Source organism: Emydura macquarii, unplaced genomic scaffold (assembly GCF_026122565.2).
Source record: "Emydura macquarii macquarii isolate MOO-44397 ecotype Brisbane River unplaced genomic scaffold, CSIRO-AGI_Emac_v2 contig_629, whole genome shotgun sequence".
NCBI lineage: Eukaryota > Metazoa > Chordata > Testudines > Chelidae > Emydura > Emydura macquarii.
The window spans coordinates 5,357,907-5,379,522 of record NW_027130766.1 but is presented as its reverse complement, the minus strand read 5'-3'; the positions used below and the strand labels follow the sequence as shown (position 1 = coordinate 5,379,522).

General features: G+C 49.2%; 1 protein-coding gene across 1 annotated transcript in view; it reads right to left on the bottom strand.

Annotated features, from left to right (window-relative positions):
* Window positions 1-21,616, bottom strand: part of SKAP1 (src kinase associated phosphoprotein 1) — a 215,955-nt gene that overhangs the window by 13,923 nt on the left and 180,416 nt on the right. Inside the window, exons 10-11 of the mRNA XM_067541119.1 lie at window positions 17,780-17,842; window positions 6,282-6,394 (exon numbers count right to left, since the gene is read on the bottom strand). Of these exons, the coding sequence (XP_067397220.1) occupies window positions 6,282-6,394; window positions 17,780-17,842 (176 nt within the window). The remainder of the gene's footprint in view (window positions 1-6,281; window positions 6,395-17,779; window positions 17,843-21,616) is intronic.

Sequence of the window (21,616 nt, the reverse complement as noted above, 5' to 3'; positions counted from 1 at the left end):
TTCTGGAAAATTGTCATGTTCAAGCTTAATGCATTAGGGAGTCTGGGGCGTGTGTGTAAGATTTTGATCTGACTTGCAGCATAGCATAGCAAAGAACAAACGCCAATCTCACTTATATCAGGGTAACTTCAAGGTCAGGGATGAATTCTGCTTCAAGTGACACAAGTGTACCTCCAAGGAAAGAAGAAAAATTTTGCTCCTGTGGACAGCTGGGTGAACTCACAGCAAAGACCATACTCTGATCTGATCTATGCCAGCATACTCCGGAGTAAAGGACAGATCCTGCTCTGTCTGCTCTACACTGACTCTGGTGTCAATGTGGAGCAACTCCACTGACTTCAGGTGGTGTAATCGAAGAGCAGAATCTAGCCCTATTCCAATATTTGCTCTGGGTAGGGCGATCAGATAGCAAGTGTGAGAAATCGGGATGGGGTGGGTAGGGAGAGGTAATAATTGCCTATACAAGACAAAGTCCCTTCTGTCGGGATGTCTGATCACCCTAGTTCAGGGTCCAGAGTAGGTGGGCAGGTGGGGGGTTGATGGAGGACAAGTGCAGCAGGGTTTGGATACTGTCCTGAGTGGAAATGTCTGCAGTTTCTTTCTTTCTTTCTGGATTGATAATAAATGGCGTCCAGGCAGCGGGGGCATCAGCGACGTGCCATTGTGCTGCCTTCTCACAGGTCCAGGCAGCCCCCACCACCCTTTTGTCCTCTCCTGGAATGGGTGTCCCCTCATTTATAAAAATTACCTGGGAGGAATGAGACTGCCAGGGTTTGTTCTAGACGATTGGTTCCTGTCTGGGGAGGGAAGGAATAGCCCTCGCCTGAATTTGACCGGTGTATGACCGTTGCCTTCCAGCTGACCCCAACTCCCATCCCCATCCCTCCTCACTCGATAACCTCCCATCGGGATTATTAATGGGAGCGAAACCCCATCATCACCATCATGTCCTTCGTCATCATAGCACGGCCCAGAGCGGCTTGTTAACACAGGGCCGGGCGGGGGGCGGTTTTCCACTTCCCCCTCCCAGCCCACGATAAATAAGGGGGAGGGAGAGATTTGCAGATACCGTTCCCCGCCGGTTAGGTCAGAGGTGGATAATAGCTATTTGACAAGCAGCAATCAGGTTCATTGTGCCATTCAGACCCCCCACCCCCTCACACTACCCCCCCTGCAAAGAAGTTACTGGAGAGTGACAAAAAGGGCCACTAGATGTCACCAAACTCCTCCTTTCGCTCTGGGGTCCAAGGAATAAAAACATCCTCCCCCTTCCACCCCCCCCCCCCCAACTTTCATTTCAAGCAATTGAGAGAATTAACTTCTCCGGTTTTATGGGCTGCTTGTCACATCCAACTAAGTCCACTTAAAATAGGAAGTCTCACAGCATTCAAATAATTATCACAACGTACAAATCACCCGGCTGGGGGAAGAGGGCTGGCATCCTTTCGCGGCCAAAAAAAGGGACGGGAAGCAGAGCGTCGCTTTGCTAACCCAACACGTGGCCCAAATGTGCTGCCCGACGCCAGCCAGTGGTGCTGAGAGGGTCTGGGGGCCAAGTGACTCTGAAAGTGCTGGCGGTCTGGTCCAGGCCCACAGAGGTTCCAAGTGCTAATGGGACCTGCCCTACCAGTATTCACAGCACTGGGCGTCCAGTGAAGGCCCCCGCAGTACGAACGGTGCCAGAGGTGCAACAACAGATCTCTGGCCTGTGGTACCAATAAGACTGCCAGCTTTCATACTGGCTCCGGCAGCAAAAAGGCTTGGTGCTCGCCAAGCCATGCCGGCGCCATCCTGTCGCAGCTCAGGCAATGCAAGTAAAACACCTGCAGGATACACCCGTCCTGGGGATTAACGGGCACCGGCGCACTGCCGCTGGGCTCCTTCCACTTCCCAGGGGCAGGCTGGGACTGCGGCACTCATGCGAAGTGCAATGAGACGACAGATGTTCGAGCCTGGCAGACCCAGATCTGCAGAGAGAAGGGCCCGGCTTCCCTGCCCCATTCCCTGGGCCTCTGGCAGGACTGCTGTACGTTTCCCTTTTAAGGGATGCACCTGTTTCTGCTGGGCTCAGAGAGAAGGGACCTGACATACCTGCCTGTTTAGCGGCTCACCTTGCTGCTTCCGGTTAGTTTGGGCCGTGACAACTATACAGATAATTAGCCATGTGGTGGGGAGCAGAGAAAACGTCTTAATAACAACCATGCCCCTCATCCTCTTTAGTGCCTGCCAACCAAGGATCTCAAAGCACCTTGTACATGTTAAGGAATCAAGGCTCACGACCCCTGCCAGAAGGCAAGTAGGTAGCAACAGCCCCAATTCACAGATCCAGAAACTAAGGCACAGAAAGGCAGAGTGACTTGCTCAAGGCAACCCAGGGAGTCACTTGCCAGAGCAGGGAATATAACCCTGATTCACAGTCTCTTGCCTTAACTACTAGATAATGCTTCCCCTCTGTGTGCGTGCTCAGTGGGGGACCCAGTCTCTACATCCCCCCGCAAACCCAATCAGAGCAGTCCCCCTCCCAGTACCCTGCGGCCCAGCACTAAGGCTGGAACTGCTCCTCAAGCGGGCTGGGTTGTTGAATCCTAGCCAGCTACTGATGTCCACTAACCCCCAAATCACTTTTCCCCGCTGCCGATGCTCGAAATGTCAGACAGGACCTGAGCAGCAGCCAGCATGTGTTTCAAACACACCAGATGGATTTTTATATTAGCTACTATTTCATGTTCAGACAGAGCGACCGCACCACTAAAACTGCAGCTCCGACGCTACCGAGTTCGCTTCTATGAGATTAATTCTGGGAAATTAATTGGGACAAGATTGAAAAGGAAATTAAAATGCAGCTGAATGAACAGGCTTCTCAAACACCTTTCTCCCCCCCGCCCACCCCAACCTCCCCTCCCCGCTTAATTCCGACTCGGATTCTGCTGCGGCCGCAAGCATCCGTCGTGAGAAGTAATTTACGAGAGGCAGGCTCTCAGGACCAATCGGTTACGTGTGAGGAAGCCAGCGCAAGAGTCACAATCTGGAGTCACTGAAGAGAATTAAAACCCCGCCGTGGTTCCAAGCTGCATTCCCTGCGCTGGAGAGGGGGTGGGAAGCAGGGGGGAGAGGCTGGTCTCTTCACCAAAGAGAACAAGAGCGAGATTCAGAGTCCATAGAAGAGAGGCCGGGTGACGCGGGAGGGAGGGGGGCAGAACACCAGGCTGGGAGTTAGGATCTGGAGAGTCAGGATCCTCTTCAGAGGGTTTATACTGGAGTAACTCCATTTGCTTCAACGGAGTCGCTCCCAAGGTACTGCAGGGTCTAGGCGAGGTTGCAAGTCATTTCTGCTCGCTGCGCATCTGTTTGCTCATTGGCAAAATGGTGGGGAAGGGAGGTTCGTGAACCTCTTTTGTAAAGTGCTTTGAGAGCCGCAGATGGAAAGTGCCAAGAATTACTGCCAGAAAGAAAGAACAGGGCTGCTAAATGTCAGAAACAGGGCAGAGCAGCTCACAGTGCAATTAAAGCTTTCAGCTAACCCTCTTAAAACCAAGGCCTCCTAGAACTGTAAGGCCAAAATTTTACAGCAGCTGACTGGGGCTCTCAACGGCAGGTGAAGAGCTAAGAGGGGAACGCCATAGATTCCTATAGGATCTGGTTGTTCCACTTGGTTATTATGCTCATCCGGGGAGACTTGTGTGAATTCCTTTAGCTCAGAGTTAGGGCTCCACATTAGCTCCTGAATCATCTCAGAATCAGACTGGACTAGGTTGTGGCTCAGGCAGTTCTTGTGGAACCGACAGGGAAGAACAAGCGCCCAGCAGTTCCCACACAGAGCTGCCATATTCTTCTCTGCTATATCCTATTCCGCTTCTTATACCTTGCCCCTCACCATGGTATCAGAGCACGCTCGTTCCCACCAAAGGAAATATCCAGTTGTTAATAACGGGGCAATTCAGATCCTTTTTTCACAGCTACAAAACAAACAGGCCCTTTGTTTAGATAACCATCATGGACGGAGCAGTGCCCTTCATCTTTAGAGAACTAGTCCACCCCCCCTCACGGCTTCCCGGCAATAGGTCACGGTCATCCCCATTATACAGAGGGGAGAGTGAGACTTAGAGAGCAGGAATGGCTTGGCCTAGGTCCCACAGAGGGAATCAGTGGCAGACGGGAGATGGAAACAGGAGTTCCGGTGCTTAGACCGCACTTCCCTATAAAAATAATACAGCTAGCATAACTATTAACAAATAAAACGAGCCACGCCCTGGCAGATGGCCTGCATGGATCCAGACCTGGGAGGATCTTTAAAATAAAAAAGGGTGTGTGTGTGGGGGGTACCCTCTTCCTGAAATGAGCTGTGCTCCGGAGAAGAGACAGTGTCTGATCAATGGGACCGTGCTCCCAAAGGGCCGGCCAATGGGAGCTGGCAGACCGAGCTGGGCTCCTTCAGGACTGGGCCCGCAGGAAGGGCGTGGTGGCGTGTCACGGCTTTAGGATTCCCATTGGAAGAGGAGCTCTTCCCTGTCCTGCGAACAGACCTTGAGCTGTGCCTCCCTTTCTGACCTCGCTTGGCTGGATGAACAGCATCAAGGAAACCAGATCTGAGCCCCTTTCTACTCTGGCACATCTGGGTTTTGCCCCATTAGTCCCGGAGGGCCTGATTTTCAGAGGCTGATTTCACCCAAGGTGGGGGCGCGGTTTAGCAGAACCCGAATGTGCCCAGCTTCCGGCCCTCCCAGGGTAGACACATATGCTGGGCAATGGGACCAAAAACACCAGCCGTCCAAAGGGAGAAGGCTCCCTGGGCCAGCACCACAACCTGTTGGCAGAGCCAAGAAACGATGCTCTCCTCCCAGGCCAAGGGGCGTGGTAGCCTTTTGGAAGCGACATACTTAACCCTGCCAGAAGAGGGTGCTCCAGCGATGCGAGATGCAGGGAAGGGAGCACCTTGCCTGAGTTGTGAGCGACCCCCTCTGGCCAAAGCTTGGAACGACACTCAGAGAGAGGACGATAATATCCCTCCTCCCACCCTATTTGTATTTGGGGTAATGCCTGGAGCTCCAGTCACAGACCAGACCCCATCGTGCTAGGTGCTGTACAAACAAAATGCCCCTTAGGCCATTTATCAGAGGGTGACAGAGCCATGATCGTTACACCCTCCAGCTGTGAAATAGAACAGTCCCAGCTTGCCTGCCTGGCAGCCACATCCTGGCCTCCTCTGAACAGGAAGAACAAGAAAGGTCGCTTAAACCCGCCCCCCCCCCGCCCCAGACAGGAACCTGTCTGACAATCCTGACTCCGTCCCCTTCCCCCACAGGCACATTCAGCTCAGCGCAAACAGTTAATTTATTTACCTGCGTGCTCCTGACAAACAGGCCTGGTCACACCTGGCTGAGCAACTCAATTACCCCTGTAATGCTAGAGCAACAACACACACAGACTCCATTATGGAGAAACATCTTGCCTGGGGGCATTTTAAATACCATGAACTTATGCTTGGGATGGAGGAGGGGTGGGGGAGGAAGAGGAAGCATTACAGAATGGTTAGAGCAAAAGGGGGAGGGGCAGGGAGTCAGAACTGGGCTCTCTTCCCAGCCGTGGGAGGAAACGTTAGTCCCGTGCTCTACCCACGGGACGAGGAGCCAGGCCTTCTGGGTCCTATTCCCAGCTCTGCTACTGACTTGCCGCGTAAACGTCTCTGCTCTGTGCCTCAGTTTCCCCACCTGTTAAATGGGGATAATGACACTGCCTTACTTCAGAAGGGGATGGTGAGGGTTAATTCACTCGTGTCTGCAATGTGCTTTGAGGCCTGAGATGGGAGGTCCTACAGACGGGCAAAGAATCGTTCTTAGGCATTCCCACCCTCCTGCTTTCTCAGAGTACTGCAGAAAAGGGTTGGCTGTGAAGCACCATCCGGGTCGGAATCTGTCTTGGATTCAGTCCACAAGCTCATAGCAAGTCAAAAAGGCCTGAGCCACTTGAGAAGCCTGGACACATCAATCTCTCCTTGTGCTGCCAGCCAGCAAGAACCTGGGCTCCCGTCCAGGTGTCAGACCAAGCCCTTCCATGGCTCATTCTCCAGGCTGTAAGGCACAGGAGAAAGCTGGGCCACAGTCATTTCACATCACTGCACATGCTGCTGCTGAGGGGCATTCAGATTTTGCAATGGTGGGGAAGGGGCATGTAAGCACCTAGACAGATACGAGCCTGGATACCGACACGACTTCCACATCTGGCCCATTAAGCTCGGGGGCCATGAATCCTCTTAGCTCTGCAGCGCTGTAACTGCTCCCTACCTTGCTCAGGATGTAGATGATATCGCCACGCTGGAAGGATAGCTCATCTGGGTGATTGCTGCTGCAGTTCCATATTCCTTGGTAATAGTTCGCATAATCTCTTATACAGTGTCCTAGAGAGAAGTAAGAACAGTTGACAATTACCAGAGGGTTCCCCAATTTCCCAGGAGATTGGGTTTCTATTGGGTACTGGGAATCCACTCACCAGCGGGCCCCAATAAGGACCAGTTGGAGAGTTCCAGTTATTTCTTGAAACTTTGAAGATTTTGTATATTACCAAAAAAAAAGATTCTGTGTCATTTTCTAGTTTAACTAAAAACTGAAAGAAAAAAAAGTGGGACAAAAATATTTTTGGATAAAAAAAAAAAAGTTCCGTTTCTGGTAAAAAAAATATTTACTAAAAACTGAACTGAAAATTGCCTGGTTTCCCCAATGTCTTCTTTGGATCAAAACCCAAGAAGTTATTACTGACGAAAAACCAGAAAGTTTCTACCACTATGAACGTTTTCCAGGAAAGTTTTCATTTTGCTCAAAAAGCCATTTACCCTCAAAAATCTGTTTCAGTAAAAAAGGCAACGCCAACTCACGGCACTAGCCCAGAGTCCAGGGCTGGCCTCTTCAAGCCCAGGGCTGTGGAAGAAGAGTATCACGAACTAAGATCAGATATCTACCCAGCCCTGCTGGGAATGTACTGCTGGGGAAGGGGACAAATGGATTTATTCCTTCGAGAAACCAAGCTGCAGGTTTCACTTCATTGTTCAGGGCCCACCTTCTAGGGTTGCCAATCCTCCAGGATTGTCCAGAGTAATCTTTAAAGATGATGTCATGTAATGAAACCTCCAGGAATACGTCCAGCCAAAATTAGCAACCGTACCACCTTCTAATCAAGCATTTTTACACTGATGCCATCCTGCCACCTCCATCCTGGAGGTCTGCCCCTGCGGTCACCTCCACACCCAGTGAATATGGAGGAGCAGAGCAAGCACCTTCCAGCTGAGCTAAAGGAATTTTTCTCACCGCTGTGGGCTCTTATTCTCACTGGATGCTCATACTCACGTCTCGGGCGGGCACACACTCAGGGTGGCTAACCCCTCCTGCTGCTCCCACTGCCACAGCTACATTATTTTTAGAGGGCTAGCTCGATCAGTGCTAGGATGGGTCTGACTCCTCCAGCTGGGAATCATCCCCCCTCCCCATCTTGAAGGGTAGACATAAGCCTCTGTACTAAACAGACATGCAGCTTCAGGGTGTGTCTGCACTGCAATGTGAGCCCAGGGTTAGTAGAACATGAGTTGGCAGCCTCTGGGTTTGTTACATAGGGCTTGAGCATCTACACTCATTTGTAATCCCAGGTTAGGAACTCTTGAACCCTAGAGCCCAGCCTGGGGCTCCGGCATCTACACTGCATTACGCGGGCTCGAGTCAAACCTCCCATATCCCAGACTTCTTAGTTTCCTCCCAATATGTGGCTGCTCTAGCCCTCTGTGGTGCAGTGTGGCAAAACTTGACTGTCCAGAGGACAAAAAGTCAGCCTGTGGGATTGTGGGATACTTTGTGCAGACTCTCGAGCACAAGTCTAGTGGGGCTGTGTCTACACTGCAAAGCAATAGGGCTTGACCCTCGGTCCTGGCTTGACTCAGGCTTGGACCCTCCAACCCCTGTGCTGGGACCCTGGGTTAACGTGATGTGTGTGTAGACTGAAGGGGCGTTAGGCTTGAGCCTGATTTTGAACCCCGGGTTTACACTGCAGTGTAGACATGCCCTCAAAGGCCTGGGAAACCTTACAACTTAAGCCTCAAACTGTGGTCTATAGAACAGGAAAACATCTGGAGGTAAGAATAAAGAAAGCGCTCATGCCTGAGAAGAGGAGATAATTTACAGCTACTTTCGTCTGAGGCAGTATTGTTATGCCCACTTTACAGCCAGGGAAATTGAGGCACAGAGAGGGGAGGAAGTTTTGCCCAAGGTCTTTCAGCATATAGGTAGCAGAGGCAACAGAACTGAGCAGCTTCACTTCCCAAGCCCCCGTGCTACCTATTAGCCCCCGCGCCCTGACAGAGGGTGAGGCAGGAGAGAGTTCTAAAGGGGTGGATCTAGATGTGGGGATACCGAGAGCTCCCGGGTTCTGTGGCCCAATGAATTAGAAAATCCTCTAGTAAAACAAAGTGCTAAGAGGCCTGATTCAACAACCGTATTGAAACCACTGGTGTGATGGGGATGGTGGATCAGGCCCATGAAGTGTAAATAGGAAATACTGAGCACATGTTGCAGGAAATGTTTCTAGTATGGTCTAAGGGATTGAATGATAAGGGCACATCTGGAGAGCTGTGCCCAGATTTGATCACTTAAATATGAGAAAGGACATTACAGAGATGGGTAACGACACAGCAGGGAGCAACTGGAATGACACAGGGACTTGGGGAACTTAAATAGAAAGGCTGGAAGAAAGTAGGTCTGTATCCTTTGGAAAAATATTAAAGCGGGAACATGGTGGCAGAGAAAAGATTGTGAAGGGAATAGAAAAAGAAGGAGCTGCTGGTTTATTTAAGCTTGTATAAAACAGAGGGCCCAGCGGTTATGAACTGAAGCAAAGGAAGTTATCAGCACTCACAGCACTTCGGCAGAATCTCATCCCAAAGTTAATAGCTGATGGCAGACGGCAGGGGGCAACAAAAACTGTAACTCGTGAAAAAATATTTTGGAAGGGAACTAAAAGGAAGGCAATAGTGTGATGCGTAGAATAACTCAGTGCCATGGGAAGGCACACACACCCCAGACCTGTTGATTTTCTTCTGTGGAACACAAAGCCACCCAGTTTTGGAGAAGAAGGTTTAAATACAGTGATTGCTGTATTTGGCATACTTCCCTCTGCAGACAATAACCGGTTTGTTATTTTACTCACATGCTGTGAGGGACAAAGGAGATTTGTGACTGAAGATATAAAACGTTCCACACCGTAAGACGTCTGAGGGGAATCAGGATGTGCAATGGCTGCACAGGTAGGCACACCGGCCCCGCTTTGATCACGCCAGCTTGCTGAAAATAGCAGCATGACTTCAGGGGTACGGGTAGTGGCACGGGCGAGCTGCTTGAATACAATGCTGCCTGGGACCGTGGGCGTGTATTTGGACAGACAGGCCAAGATAGAACAGCTACTCTTCTCCTTTTGGTGAGCTAACCTGATTAAAGCTAGCTCGAAGGGGCCTGCACCCGCTGCAGATCGCACCTTCTGACTACAGTGTAGACGTACCCTGAGAAATGGGGACCATCGACTATTTTCCTTCTGTGGAGCTCTACTACCGAAAGAATCGGCAGGTTCACAGGATCACAGGGGTTAAAAGAGAGTAATTAAGGAAGATAAGGACATTGCTGAGAAGCTCAATGGTTTATGTGTGTCGAGGGTACTTTGTAATGACCCGCCCCAGATTTGCTCTTTCCTGGTAATAAGAAATGAGATAATCTTGGAAGTTGAATGGCAGAAGAGGAAGCAAACTGATCATTTAAAAAGCCGTAAGTCACTCGGCCCATACGGGAGATCCAAGAGGTCTAAAGAAACTTAAGTACGATGTGGCTAAGCCATTCTGCACAAGGTCCACGTTGTTTAATGTCCGGCATACGGCCAATTATCCGAATAGCATGGGGGACACGGGTTCCATTCGGATGATCGGAAGTTTAGATGACCAAAAGGGCAGGAGTGGCAGTGCAGGGACTGTCATGGCCCCGCTCACTCAGGCTGCTGAGGGGTTCCTGCTACGGGATCCATTCAGCAGCAGGGGGCCTGCCCCGCAGCCAGGGATTTCTGCTCTATTATTCAAACCTCTGCATTATATGAATCCTTTCCTAGCCCCCCAGCATGGAGGGCAAGGAAGGGGTTCGGAACATGTGGAGGTTCAGATAATAGGGCTTTGGAAAAAAAATCGTGAGTGGGCTGTATTTATGAATGATCTGGAAAGGGGGGTAAGTAGCAAGGGAGCAATCCTTGCAGCTGGTGCAATGTTATTTAGGTTAATCAGGGACCAGAGAGGGCTGCAAGGAACTTCAGACAGCCCTGGCCAAACCAGGGGAATGGGCAACACAATGGCAAACGGAATGCAATGTCAATAAGTGCCAACTAATGCACAGCGGAGGGAAAATTTTAAACGCCTCTGACACCTTAGGGGAATCTAAATTAACTGAATCAACTCTGGAAAGGAACCTGGGCGTAATTATAAACAGCTCAGTGAAGACCTCTGAGCAATGTGCAGCGTTGTTTAAAAAAAAAAAAAAAAAAAAAGCTAACAAGTTGTTGGGTTGCATAAGGAATAGAACGGGGGAGGATATTGTAATGAGCTAATATCTGTTACTGGACCAACTTCTACTGGTGGTATTGACAAGCTTTCGAGCTTCACCGTGCTCGTCTTCAGGTCTGGGACACACTGGTGCAGTAAAAGATATTACCTCACCTGCTTCGTCTCTCTCATATCCTGGGACCAACGTGGCTATAACACCACTGGAAAAAAGCTTAATATAAAGTAGTGATGCAGCCTCGTCTGGATCCTGTGGATATTGCTCTCCTACAGGGGGTTTGGAAAAGGGGAACAATAATGATCAAGGGCCTGGAAAAAAACTCTCATCTGAAGAGAGATTGAAAAGATTGGGATTCTTTACCTCAGAGTGGATATGAAGGAGAAGGAACATAATAAAAGTACATAAAACAGTGAAGGGTCTTGGGCAGGTAATCATAATCCAGCGGCGTAATGTTAAGGGGGACGCCGGCCTTGGAAGAGCCATGCCCCCTCGGCCTCCTGGCCCCTCTGCCGTTGTGCTGGGCGCAATTAGGGAGCTGCAGGCTGGGTTGGTGCGGCCGCTGGGGATGTCAGCGGGGGGGGCGGCTCCTCTGAGGAGGTCCCAGCTGGCATCCCCCCCCCCCGGCCAGCCCCTGGGGACATGGCCTCCACCCGTTCCCTCCCTCAGTATGCCATTGAGGGCCGGGGGGGCCTGCCTGGACCCTGCGAGGCCAGGGTCCCCGCAGCTCCCTCTTTGCTCCCAGCACAGGGGCAGAGGGGTTGGGAGGACAGGAGGCGGAGGGGTCGTCGGCGCGGCCGCTGGGGATGTCAGCAGGGGGCGGCTTCTCTGAGGAGGGCCTGGCCGGTGCCCGCCCCTGGCTGGTGCCCCCCGGCTGGTGCCTCGGTACGCCACTGCCGCTGCCCCCACCACCCCCACAGTGGGGTGGGAGTGAGGGAGAGTGGGAAACAGGCCCGCAGACCCCCCACCCCATGGGCACAGCCACCGCAGCCACCGACAGGGGGGTGCAAATACATGTATCGGCCCCCGGGTGCCGGAGACCCGCAGTATGCCACTGTTATAATCCCTAGTTCCTATATAGTGTTTTTCATCCGCAGATCTCAAAGCACTTCACAAAGGGTAGCGTCACCATCCTCGTTTTATAGCTGGGAAATCTGAGGAACAGAGAGGTGAAATGACTTGCCCAAGGCTACCCAGCAGGCCAGAGGCAGAGCTTGGAATAGAAGCCAGTTCTCCTGGGTCCCAGGTCCAGTGCTCTACCCACTAGCCCACACTGCCTAGATTGGGAACATCTGTTCTCCTTGTTTCATAACACAAGAAAAAGAAGACATTCAATGAAATTAAAAGTTTGGAAAATTTAAACCTCATAAAAGGAAATATTTTTTTCACACAACATCTGATTAAACCGCAGAACTCATTGCCAGTGGAAGTTGTTGAGACCAAGAATTTAGCAAGATTTGAAAAGGGAATGGATGTTTATATGGATAACAACACTATCCAGAGAGATAAGTAATTTCAACACATTTTTTGGAAGGGATATTAACCTTCATGCGTCAGGGCTTAAACCAATCTGTATTAGAGATCAGCATGAGACCTAATGTGGAGGGCAGATTATCCCACATCTGCTACTGCAGAGTTCCTACACCTTCCTCTGAAGCATCTGGTACCGATTACAATCAGAGACAGGATATTGGGCTAGATGGGCCTCGGATCCGATCCAGTCTGTCAAATCTCACGTTCCTGTATCCTGTATTCATTACTAAGCCCAGCTGCCACTGCCCTCAGGGGCGAGGCTGAGACCACATTCGGTCATATGTCTTACCAGCACCTAGATGGGCCCATCTGTTTCTACAGAAATTAGTTTTCAATTATAAACAAACAAACAAACCAACAAACCAAGTCTAGATTTTGTATTTGCTCACATTGGAGAGGCTCTGCTTCCTTCAGTGCAGCGGCCCCTGATTCACACCAACATAAATGGGATCAGAATCTGGCTCTATATTTAAAGACCTGATGGTCATTAAGAAAACCATCCAAATGTGGCTATTGCCATGTTTTCCTTCCTGCATCTGCACTGCTTGAAACAAGTCATGGGAGGTGTGCAAGCTGCCTTTGTTCATTTCAGTGTTGACTCTGAAGCATAATAACAACAGTCTAAATGTCAACAGTTTTTGTTATTTTCCTTTTAGCAGAAACATCCTGCTATTCCAGGAGAGGGTGGAGCTGTGGACTGTGGGAGGAGCCAGAGATTGTGGGTGACTTTTGAGTGACAGAATTGGGCTGTGCCTGTCCTGGAATGGTAAAATGCATTGTAGATGTGGCTACTTCTCCCTTCGCTAATTCTAGCCCTGAACATAGGGTTTAAAAAGGTCCAGTTGCTAAGAGAAGAAAATTAGTATCCTGGCAAGATGAGACTGCAGCTCTCAGTTTGATTTGCTGGGAGAGGTTGGCTTCACAATGTCCTTGTGGCTCTTGGAAATGAGAAATAATAGTTTTACATTAGCCAAATGCTCATCTGGCATTTTGACCATTTGATATAATTAAGAAAAACACCCGCTACAACCCCCACCCTCTCAGCTTTCATTTCAAGGACTTCACTCCACCTAATTATTTTTCTGTTCCATTTGGACTGAAGAACAAAAAATAAAGACTAAAGCACAAAGACAAGTACTTCCAGCAATGCCACAACCATGCCCCTTGAAATCCAGCCCAGCAATTCAGAGGCAAGAGTCTAATTATTCAGCATAAAAAAAAGACACAGGTCCTAAAGGAATCACGACCACGCTAAAAACTAAAACAGTTAGAACGATGAACAACAATTAAAAACAACAAGGAAGATACTAATGAATATGAGCAAAGCATCTAAATGGATGGCAAGGCTGAGAGTGGTATAGGCCAAAATATTCAAGGGTGGCCTCTTATTTGGGGTCTCCAGGGCCAAGATGCCTCGGGCCTGATTTTTCAGAGGTGCTGAGCGCTTGCAACTCCATTCCCTTTTAAGCATCAGGTCCAAGGCATCACAAGCTGGGCCCACAAAATCCAAGGCCAAAATGAGCCCAAAACATGGCCTTTAAAACCCCCAGCCTATGGGAGTTAGGTGCCCTAAGGGAGTTGGGTGCATTAGTCCTTCCAGCACTTCTCAAGATCCCAGCTTTAGGGAGCTAAACCAAATTAATTCTGAATCACTGTCCATATGTGGGTTTAATGTGGTTTAACTCATCCACTTTACATTCACACTAGTTAATTCACATTAACTTTCCTGCGTATATCTTTGTAGAGAAGCCCTTAGGCTGCAAGTACATTTAAAGCCCTTAACAACTGCAAAGGGAACCTGGAATAGAAAGGGAAAAATGGAAGCCACTCAGCAGCAAAACCCAGCCCCCCCACACCTTTGCCTTTCTACTTCCCTCTAGGTCTCAGCAATGCTAAAGGCCCTGGTGGGGAATGTCAGAGCCTTGATGAGCTGGTGCTTCAGGGATTTGGGCCCAACTGGGGGGAGAAGGCACAGGACTGGTTAGAACAGATGTAAGCAGAATCCTGAAGTAACTCAGTGCACCAAGAGCTTTATTTATATATGGAAGGTCCAAAATAACACCCACATCTCAGATCCAGTCCCAATTACTGGTTCAGATTCTGAACCCGATTCCATTTTTCTGGAGACAGTCTCTCTCTCTAACAGACTGGACCAGTAGCTCTCAAGTCTTTCCATATTGGGACGCTCCTCCCCATTATATATGGTTAGTCAGGAAAAAGAAGTGCCACCTTCTGGGAAGTCAGTGGGAGTCGCATGTAGGCAGCTGAAGGCCGAATTGATCCAAAGAAGAATTATTATTTGCATTACCGGAGCACTCAGAGATTGAGGTCAGGGGCTGTACAAACACATAGTGAGAGAGAGTCTCTGCCCGTCAAGAGTTTACATCTAAATAGATAAGAAAGGGTATGGGGAAACTGAGGCACAGAGAGGCGAAAGTGGTTCACCCAAGGTTGTTGGAAGAGCCAGAAATAGAACCCAGGTTTCCTGACTCCCACTCAGGTGCTCTACCCACTACACCCTGCTGCCTCTCTAGGATTAGGGGCTGCTTCTGCTTGATCACATGTCCCAACCCATCTTTACTGGAGCCAGTTCTGATGGGAGAATTAGGAAGTTCAGTGGGGAAATGGAACTAGTTCATTCTATTTTAATTTACTTGCTTAGGTTTCTTTGTTTATTTTTCACGAACATGCCCCTGCAATATTCCTCTCATCTGTTTCCCCTCTGCCTTCTCCCTTTAGTTGGCTGCATTTGATTTTACACAGATGAAAGCGCAGCTCTGTGTTATGACCAAAGTATGGTTTACAAATAACAGGACAACGTCTGTTTTCGAAGCTTTGGAGCGCTCGTACCTGGTGAAGCTGCCATATGCTCCAGTGGCCCCAATAACTCCTCATGATGGTGGGGCATGAAGGTGGGAAAATAACACTGCAGAAATGTACCAGCCAGAAGAATTCTCCTTCACTCTGATCTTCGCTAGCAGCTGGAACTCAAACCCATCTGGCCGAAACAGCCAGTGACAATGCAGCAGTGATGGCCCGTCTCAAGGTCTTTCCTGGTCAGGGGATGACTGTCCAGGAGATAAAAGGACTGAGGGCATATTATGTTGTCTGGGGGAACTGGTTGGCCCTCGTGCGCAGCTTGTGGTTTCACAGCAACGTTGGGGAGACTCCATCGCAGGCAGAATTGTTTCAGCCAGGTCTGAGTAAAAAAAAAAACCCCTCCGGCTTCTTGTAATCAGGGCTGGGTTGGAAAACAAAACGTCCATTCCGTGAAAAATGTTGAGGTTTCAAAATCTGTTCTCAGTCCCCATTGGGATGAAACAGAGACCTTTGGAAATCTGTCATGGAAGGAGAACAGCGGCGGCAGCCCAGAACAGCCAATAGCCTGGTGGCTACGGCACTTGCGTTGTATAGGGAAACCCAAAAGTTCTGGTCCCGGCTCTCTCGTTTTGACCAGAAAGTCCATCCTGTATCGGAAGAAACCTTCCTGACAAACTTTTGTCTAAACTGTTCCGGTCCACAAAAAGTTTTGGTTTCAATGGATTGGCATTTTCCAATGGCCAGAAATTCCTGACCAACCCTACCTGTGGCCAACACCCGAAGGCCTAGGACAGTTGGTGGTGGGTAAGTAAAACACCAAGGTGACATACAGACAGACCCATACAGGTTATCAGGACCTGAGACCTTCAGCACCAAAAAACACTAGGACTCTACCACTTGAGCTAAACGGGGGGACTCCACTATGAGCAAGTACACCCCTCTAGTCTCCAGGTCAGGTCACTAGACAGAGACACATTCACGCGCATTCAGCTAGCAGACACAAGGCGTTGGACAGACTGCGCCAACACCTTTTTATCCTGTGCACACAGAGTGCATCATGAAGTGATAGAAACCCAGACCTTAACAGCCAAGGGGATTTCGAGTCTGTGTAGGGGGAATAAAGCTTTAAATCTGGCTGAATCTCTCCAATATGTGGTTACCCCTCCCCCTTTAATTTCTGGGATGCAAGCCCCATGGAAAGAGGGCAGGGGAGGAAAGAGCCCAGGGAGGCGTGTCTCAAACCAGATTTTGCCAGGCGGCCGCGATTTCCTGAATGGAGCTGTGAAAAGGGAACTGGGGCTGCAGGAAGCTCACAGCTGCTCTGCCCGAACTACTCACACACAAGTGCTTCTTTCCTGTGCCTGGGGTGGAGGCCCAATGGGAAGAGAAGCAGGTGGGACTAGGGGGAGTTGGGCAGGAAACAGACCTTCCGCTCGGATTCCACACGAGCCGGGGTTCTTAAGGAAAAAGCAGGGGTGGGGACATTGGATTCCATGCACTGGTGGTTTGGGGATGGGTTTCACATGCCTCCAACATTCCAGTACACAGATCCACCCTGTTCTGTCTTCCTCTCAGCTTTGCTGGCTGTGACTCACTTTCCGCTCTTCCAGATTGTTTTTCGGTGCTTCTCTCCCCTCCCGTTTACTGCCTGAGTTTAACAAGCCCAGCTCCCTGGTCCTGATCTCCTGCTGGAAACGGAGCAAGTAGAGACAGAGCGATGGCACGTGCATTTACAACGGATACCTTTGCTGCCCTGAAATAAACTGCTGGATGCTAAGTCAGGCAGGGCTGATGGAGGGAGCGTCCTTGAAGCGTCAGTCAAAAAACGCCTAGTTTTTCTGCAGACAGCAATGGGAGAGGCCCTGGGCAAAGTCCCCCACCACTCAAGGTGGCTTCAGAGGGCACCCGTCCTGAGGACCACAGGGTGAACTAGTCGCCTGTAGCACGGTTAGCAGCAGGGAGCTGGGGGAGATGCGATTTCATATCCACAAAAAACAGTTACAGATTCAGTTCCAAATGTGCCTGGAATGAGAAATGGGCATCCGGAGCTGGGAGTAGCCGGCGTTCCACAGTCACTGTTTTGATTGCATGCCTTCCCGGTCCTGCCCTCTGAATTTCTGGCCTCAGGGTGGTGTGGAGCGGAGCTGTTTCCACTCTCATTTAGGTGCAGGCCCAAGGGAAAGAACCTCCTCCATCCCTTCAGTGGAACCTGAACCTTTCCTAAGGGTCAGATCCTGACCTCTCCTCTTCCCTTCCCAACAGGGCTGTGCGTCCTCCCTTTGCTAATAGGCCTTGAGGTTAGTTGGCTCCTGGAGATCTAGCCCCAAGGTTTGGAAAGGGACTCGGTGCTGTCACAGAGGAAAGGAGAGAGAGACTGGATGGTTTTGTGTGGCTGGAAACCAGCACTAGTCACCAAGGGAGAATCAGAAGGAGAGGAAACTCCATGGCGAGCCCACACAGTTTTAACTTCTCTCAGCTGGTAAATTAATGCTGGGACCCATCACCCAAGTGAAGGCTAGGGGGTGGAGATAGCAGGGGGAGGCGCCTCACAGCCCATTGCTGTGTGGGTGTAGCCGAAGGGCGTAGGTAAAATAGCTGGTTGCCGGGGGATTCAGGAACAGAAAGGGAGGCAGCTCCCAGAGTCTGAGGCTTGTCTGAACTTCCCCAGCTGTTTTTGTTCTGTGTTTGTACAGCACCTAGCACAATGGGATCCTGCTTCATGAATGGGCATCCTCCTTTTCCATCCTCCATTCTCTCCGCCACACAGTCACTGACTCCCAATTTATACAGCTGGAGGAAGGTCCTTCCTGCAGCCCAGACCCAAGGAGCCTGTTGTTCCAAATGATGTGGACGTCTCTTACCTGTTTTCCCTTTACTTCCAGCGTCTTCTCTGTCCTCTGGAAGGGGTGGGCCAAGGTCCTCATCTGGAGGGGGTGGGGAAATGAAATGAAAGAGCTTTGTTAGAAAGGGGTTACAGAAACCATTGTCCTTTGGGAGACGTGGACAGGGTGGGAGGTCTCTCTGCTATGTCACCACGATGAAGGGGGGAATTTTTTCCAAAGCACTTGGCATTGTCCTAACTCTGCTCCCACTGAAGTCAATGGAAAAACTCCCACAGAACTAAGCCAACGCTGACCACTTTGGAAAATCCCACCTTTGGGGCTTTCTGTGAGGCCCACCACCATGGTATCTGAACGTCCGGCGCTCTCATTTGAGAGAGCAGGGGATGCAAATCTGTGCTCTGGGTTTGACAAAAAAAGGACATGACACACAGAAAAACCTCAGGACAAATGGAGACTGTAAAGAACTCAAAGCACTCCGGTTACAGAAGGAATTAACCCTTGAGTGGTGGCTTTTAGAAGAACAGAACCATTACGTGGAAGAAGCAGAGATATTATGGCAGTGGGCAGCTACAAAACCAATAGATTACATTAGATTAGATTGATGGAATGACTTGGATCGAGAGAGCATCTCATTCTCAAACCAGTAAATTCATGGCTTAAAATATGAAGAGGGGAAGGGAAAGTTCCCTGCTCCTGGGACAGGTAATATTTTAAAGCATGTTGCATAAACCCATGAATTGCTATTAACACTATTAAAAACAAATCACCTATTATAGCACCAAACATTTACATGGCACTTTATAAGCATCATGTAGGAAGAGATGTTTCCTGCATTGAACAGCTCACAGTCTGCGAGAGACAAGACACTGAACAATAATTTCCAGGAAATGGAGGAGGTGGAATGGTTTCTTGAAAGAAGCAGATTTAAGAGGGAATCTGAAGAAGGAGAGAGAATGGACACCTGCCAGTGAAGAAGAAAGATGCTGATCCAGGCATAGAAGGCAGATGGTAGAAGATGCAGAGATCCTGGGAGTTTTGCTATTGACTTCAGTGAAAAAGGGAGAAGCCATACGGAGGGGTTAAGAGAGAAGACCATACAGAACAGGAGTAAGAGGAAACAAAGAGCGGGCGGAAGGTGGGAGCTAGGTTACTCATGAGTACAAAGGAGACAATGCAGTGTGACAGAAAGAAAGGCTAGTCTACACACAATAGTCGCACCAGTTTAACTAAAACTGGTTTTGCTTAAGACAGCACAAGCCCCTTTTGTGCACACACTTAAATTGGTTTACAACAGGGTTATGGTGTTTTAGTTTAAACTGGCAAACTACCATTAGCACTGGCATTCACTGTCCCAGGCAGGGGCTGATTGGTGCAAGATCCTTGTATTGGCACATTCATACAGGTTCAGAGTCCCTGAATGTAGCGACACCCACACAAGGTTTGTCTACACTACAAAAAAAGAAAAAGCTAGCTGCCAACGATGGTGATCGGCTAAACCAGTGCTGAATTCAGCAAGTGTAGGCAATGACAAGAAACTAAGGTGGATTAAGGCAATGCCAGATCGTAGCCACATCTCCACACCTGGAACAGGAGATCTGTATGAGGCTGTCTGCAGACTCAGGAAGACAACACTGCATCAGTTATGCTTGGGTCACATTTGCAGGTTTCTCTTTGCAACCATGAAGGATAGAAACATAAAAAAAACCCCAAAACAAAACCCAGAGTCCATGTCTCTGAAAGTCAGCACCCCAGGCACTCACCTAGAATGCTGATTCAGCACCTAATTCGACCCTGACAGATCGCACTGAGCTGCACCTGGGTTATTTTTGTAGCCTAGGCAAATCCTATGCAGAAGCATGAAGTCTCTTTACCGAAGCTCAGCCTGTGAGTGCAATGGCACCAAGCTTTGCTCTAACCCCAGTGTAGATCCGTATGTAGCCCAGTTCCATGAGGAACCACGGTGGGGAGGGGGGCCTAGCTAATAAAGTCAGCAATGGGTCTTTTGCTGATACCATGCAACTTGATCGCAAGGCGGTAGATAATCTGCTGCGCTGAGGCACTTTCGGAAGACAGAGTGCTTTCCCCCACCCTCCACGGCCCGGACCCAGCTGTCTCTTCCTCCCAGTTCTAATCAATGCAAATCAGGTCAGGGCTCCGCTGTGAATTACAAATTGGATCCGAAGTTGGAGGGTCACTACAACTGCTCCCCCATTAGACGGGAAGTGGCACCAAAGATCTTTTCTAAATAAATCAGACTTTATTGTAAAACTCGGCCACTGACGAGACATAACCTCATTAGCATTGATTTTAAAATAAATTATTGAAAGTGGCTTTTGCCTGCTCTTTGCATTTGTAAAAGAGAATGTAAATGTATCTGCAACCATGATAAAAAAAAACCCACTATCAAGGCAATCAAAACTAGATTTCTTTATCCCTTCGGACAATGGCACTTAATCTGGCCCTAGGATGAGAATGAGAACGGGACAAATAAAACCGATTCATCCAGGGCCGTTTAGTTCCAGAAGGGACACCGTTTCTCATTATGCTTTTGGAGTCATCTTCCAGACTACTGCCAATCTTATATGCACAACACCATGACTATCAATGCGGAGCTCACCAACAACCACCTCTAGTGCTGGATTAGGAATGTTATTGGTAGAAACAAACTCTATTCAGCCAAGGAGGATGATGATTAGGGAAGGGCTGTAACAGCTCCCCGACTACTTCTATAGACCAGCTATAGAGAAGAAGTGTTGCCCAGTGGTTCGGGCACTAACCTAAGAACTGCGAGACTTCAAGTCGGGTCCCTCTTCTGCCACAGATTTCCTATGTGACTTTGGACAAGTCACTCAGCCTCCCTGTGCTCTAATGTGGGGATACAGTGCTTCTCTACCTCACGGGGAGGTTGTGAGGATAAATAAGTTAAGATTGGGAAATGCTCAGACAGTAAGGTAATGGTGCTCATAGATGCACCTAAATTAGCCAGATGCTAATGCCGAAAAGTGTCCACTCCCACCCTTACAATGCCAGGTTTTTCAGATAACAGGAAGAGAGATGGAAAAATGATCTGACACAGTCTTGGACAATTTGAATTCCTGACGGACTTTCTCTTTTTTACCCACATAGCCCCCTCCTTCCCGGCAGAATTTATCCAGACCGTAAATTGCTTCATAAACGTATTCTGAACCAAGTAATGGAGAGATGGTCTCTGCAACCTTGACCAAGCATGATGGGACTATTCCACTGGAACTCTGGACCAATACGGAGGGGCTCATAAGTGCAGGAGATTGAATTTTTCACAGCCTATGGAACTCACTGCCACAATAAATTAGACCAACCACTTTGAGACCTAAATGCACTTGATTTAGCTTTCCCTCAATAAGTTGCATGCACTGTAAACTAATTCAGCTGTTTCTCCTACAGGCTGGAAAGGGGAAAAGATTGCTATCGTTATCTGCACTTTTAAATACTAGGGAGATGCTCAGATTCTCTGGTGACCATACACATGTCTTGATAGATAAATAGATTGTAGAGGTACCCAGTCTTACAGAGAAACTGGGGATAAACAGCAATGGGGGTTAATCTCACTTGCTTACATCAGAGGGGCGCTGTGGACATTAGTTGGCTAATTTCTGCAATGCTGAATGAGACTCTCAGATGAGAGTTGCTGTAGAAGCTCAATAAGGTGTTTCAGTTCTAATTAGAAGGCAGCTGCAGCTAACGGGACTCATCTGAAAGTTGCAGGGAGGTATGCGGAGAGCCAGAGAGCACAGGGACTCCGGTTTCAATCTCCACAGCAGATGAGAATATTGCGACCCTAACAAGAGACAATGTGTTTTCTACTGCACAGCAAAG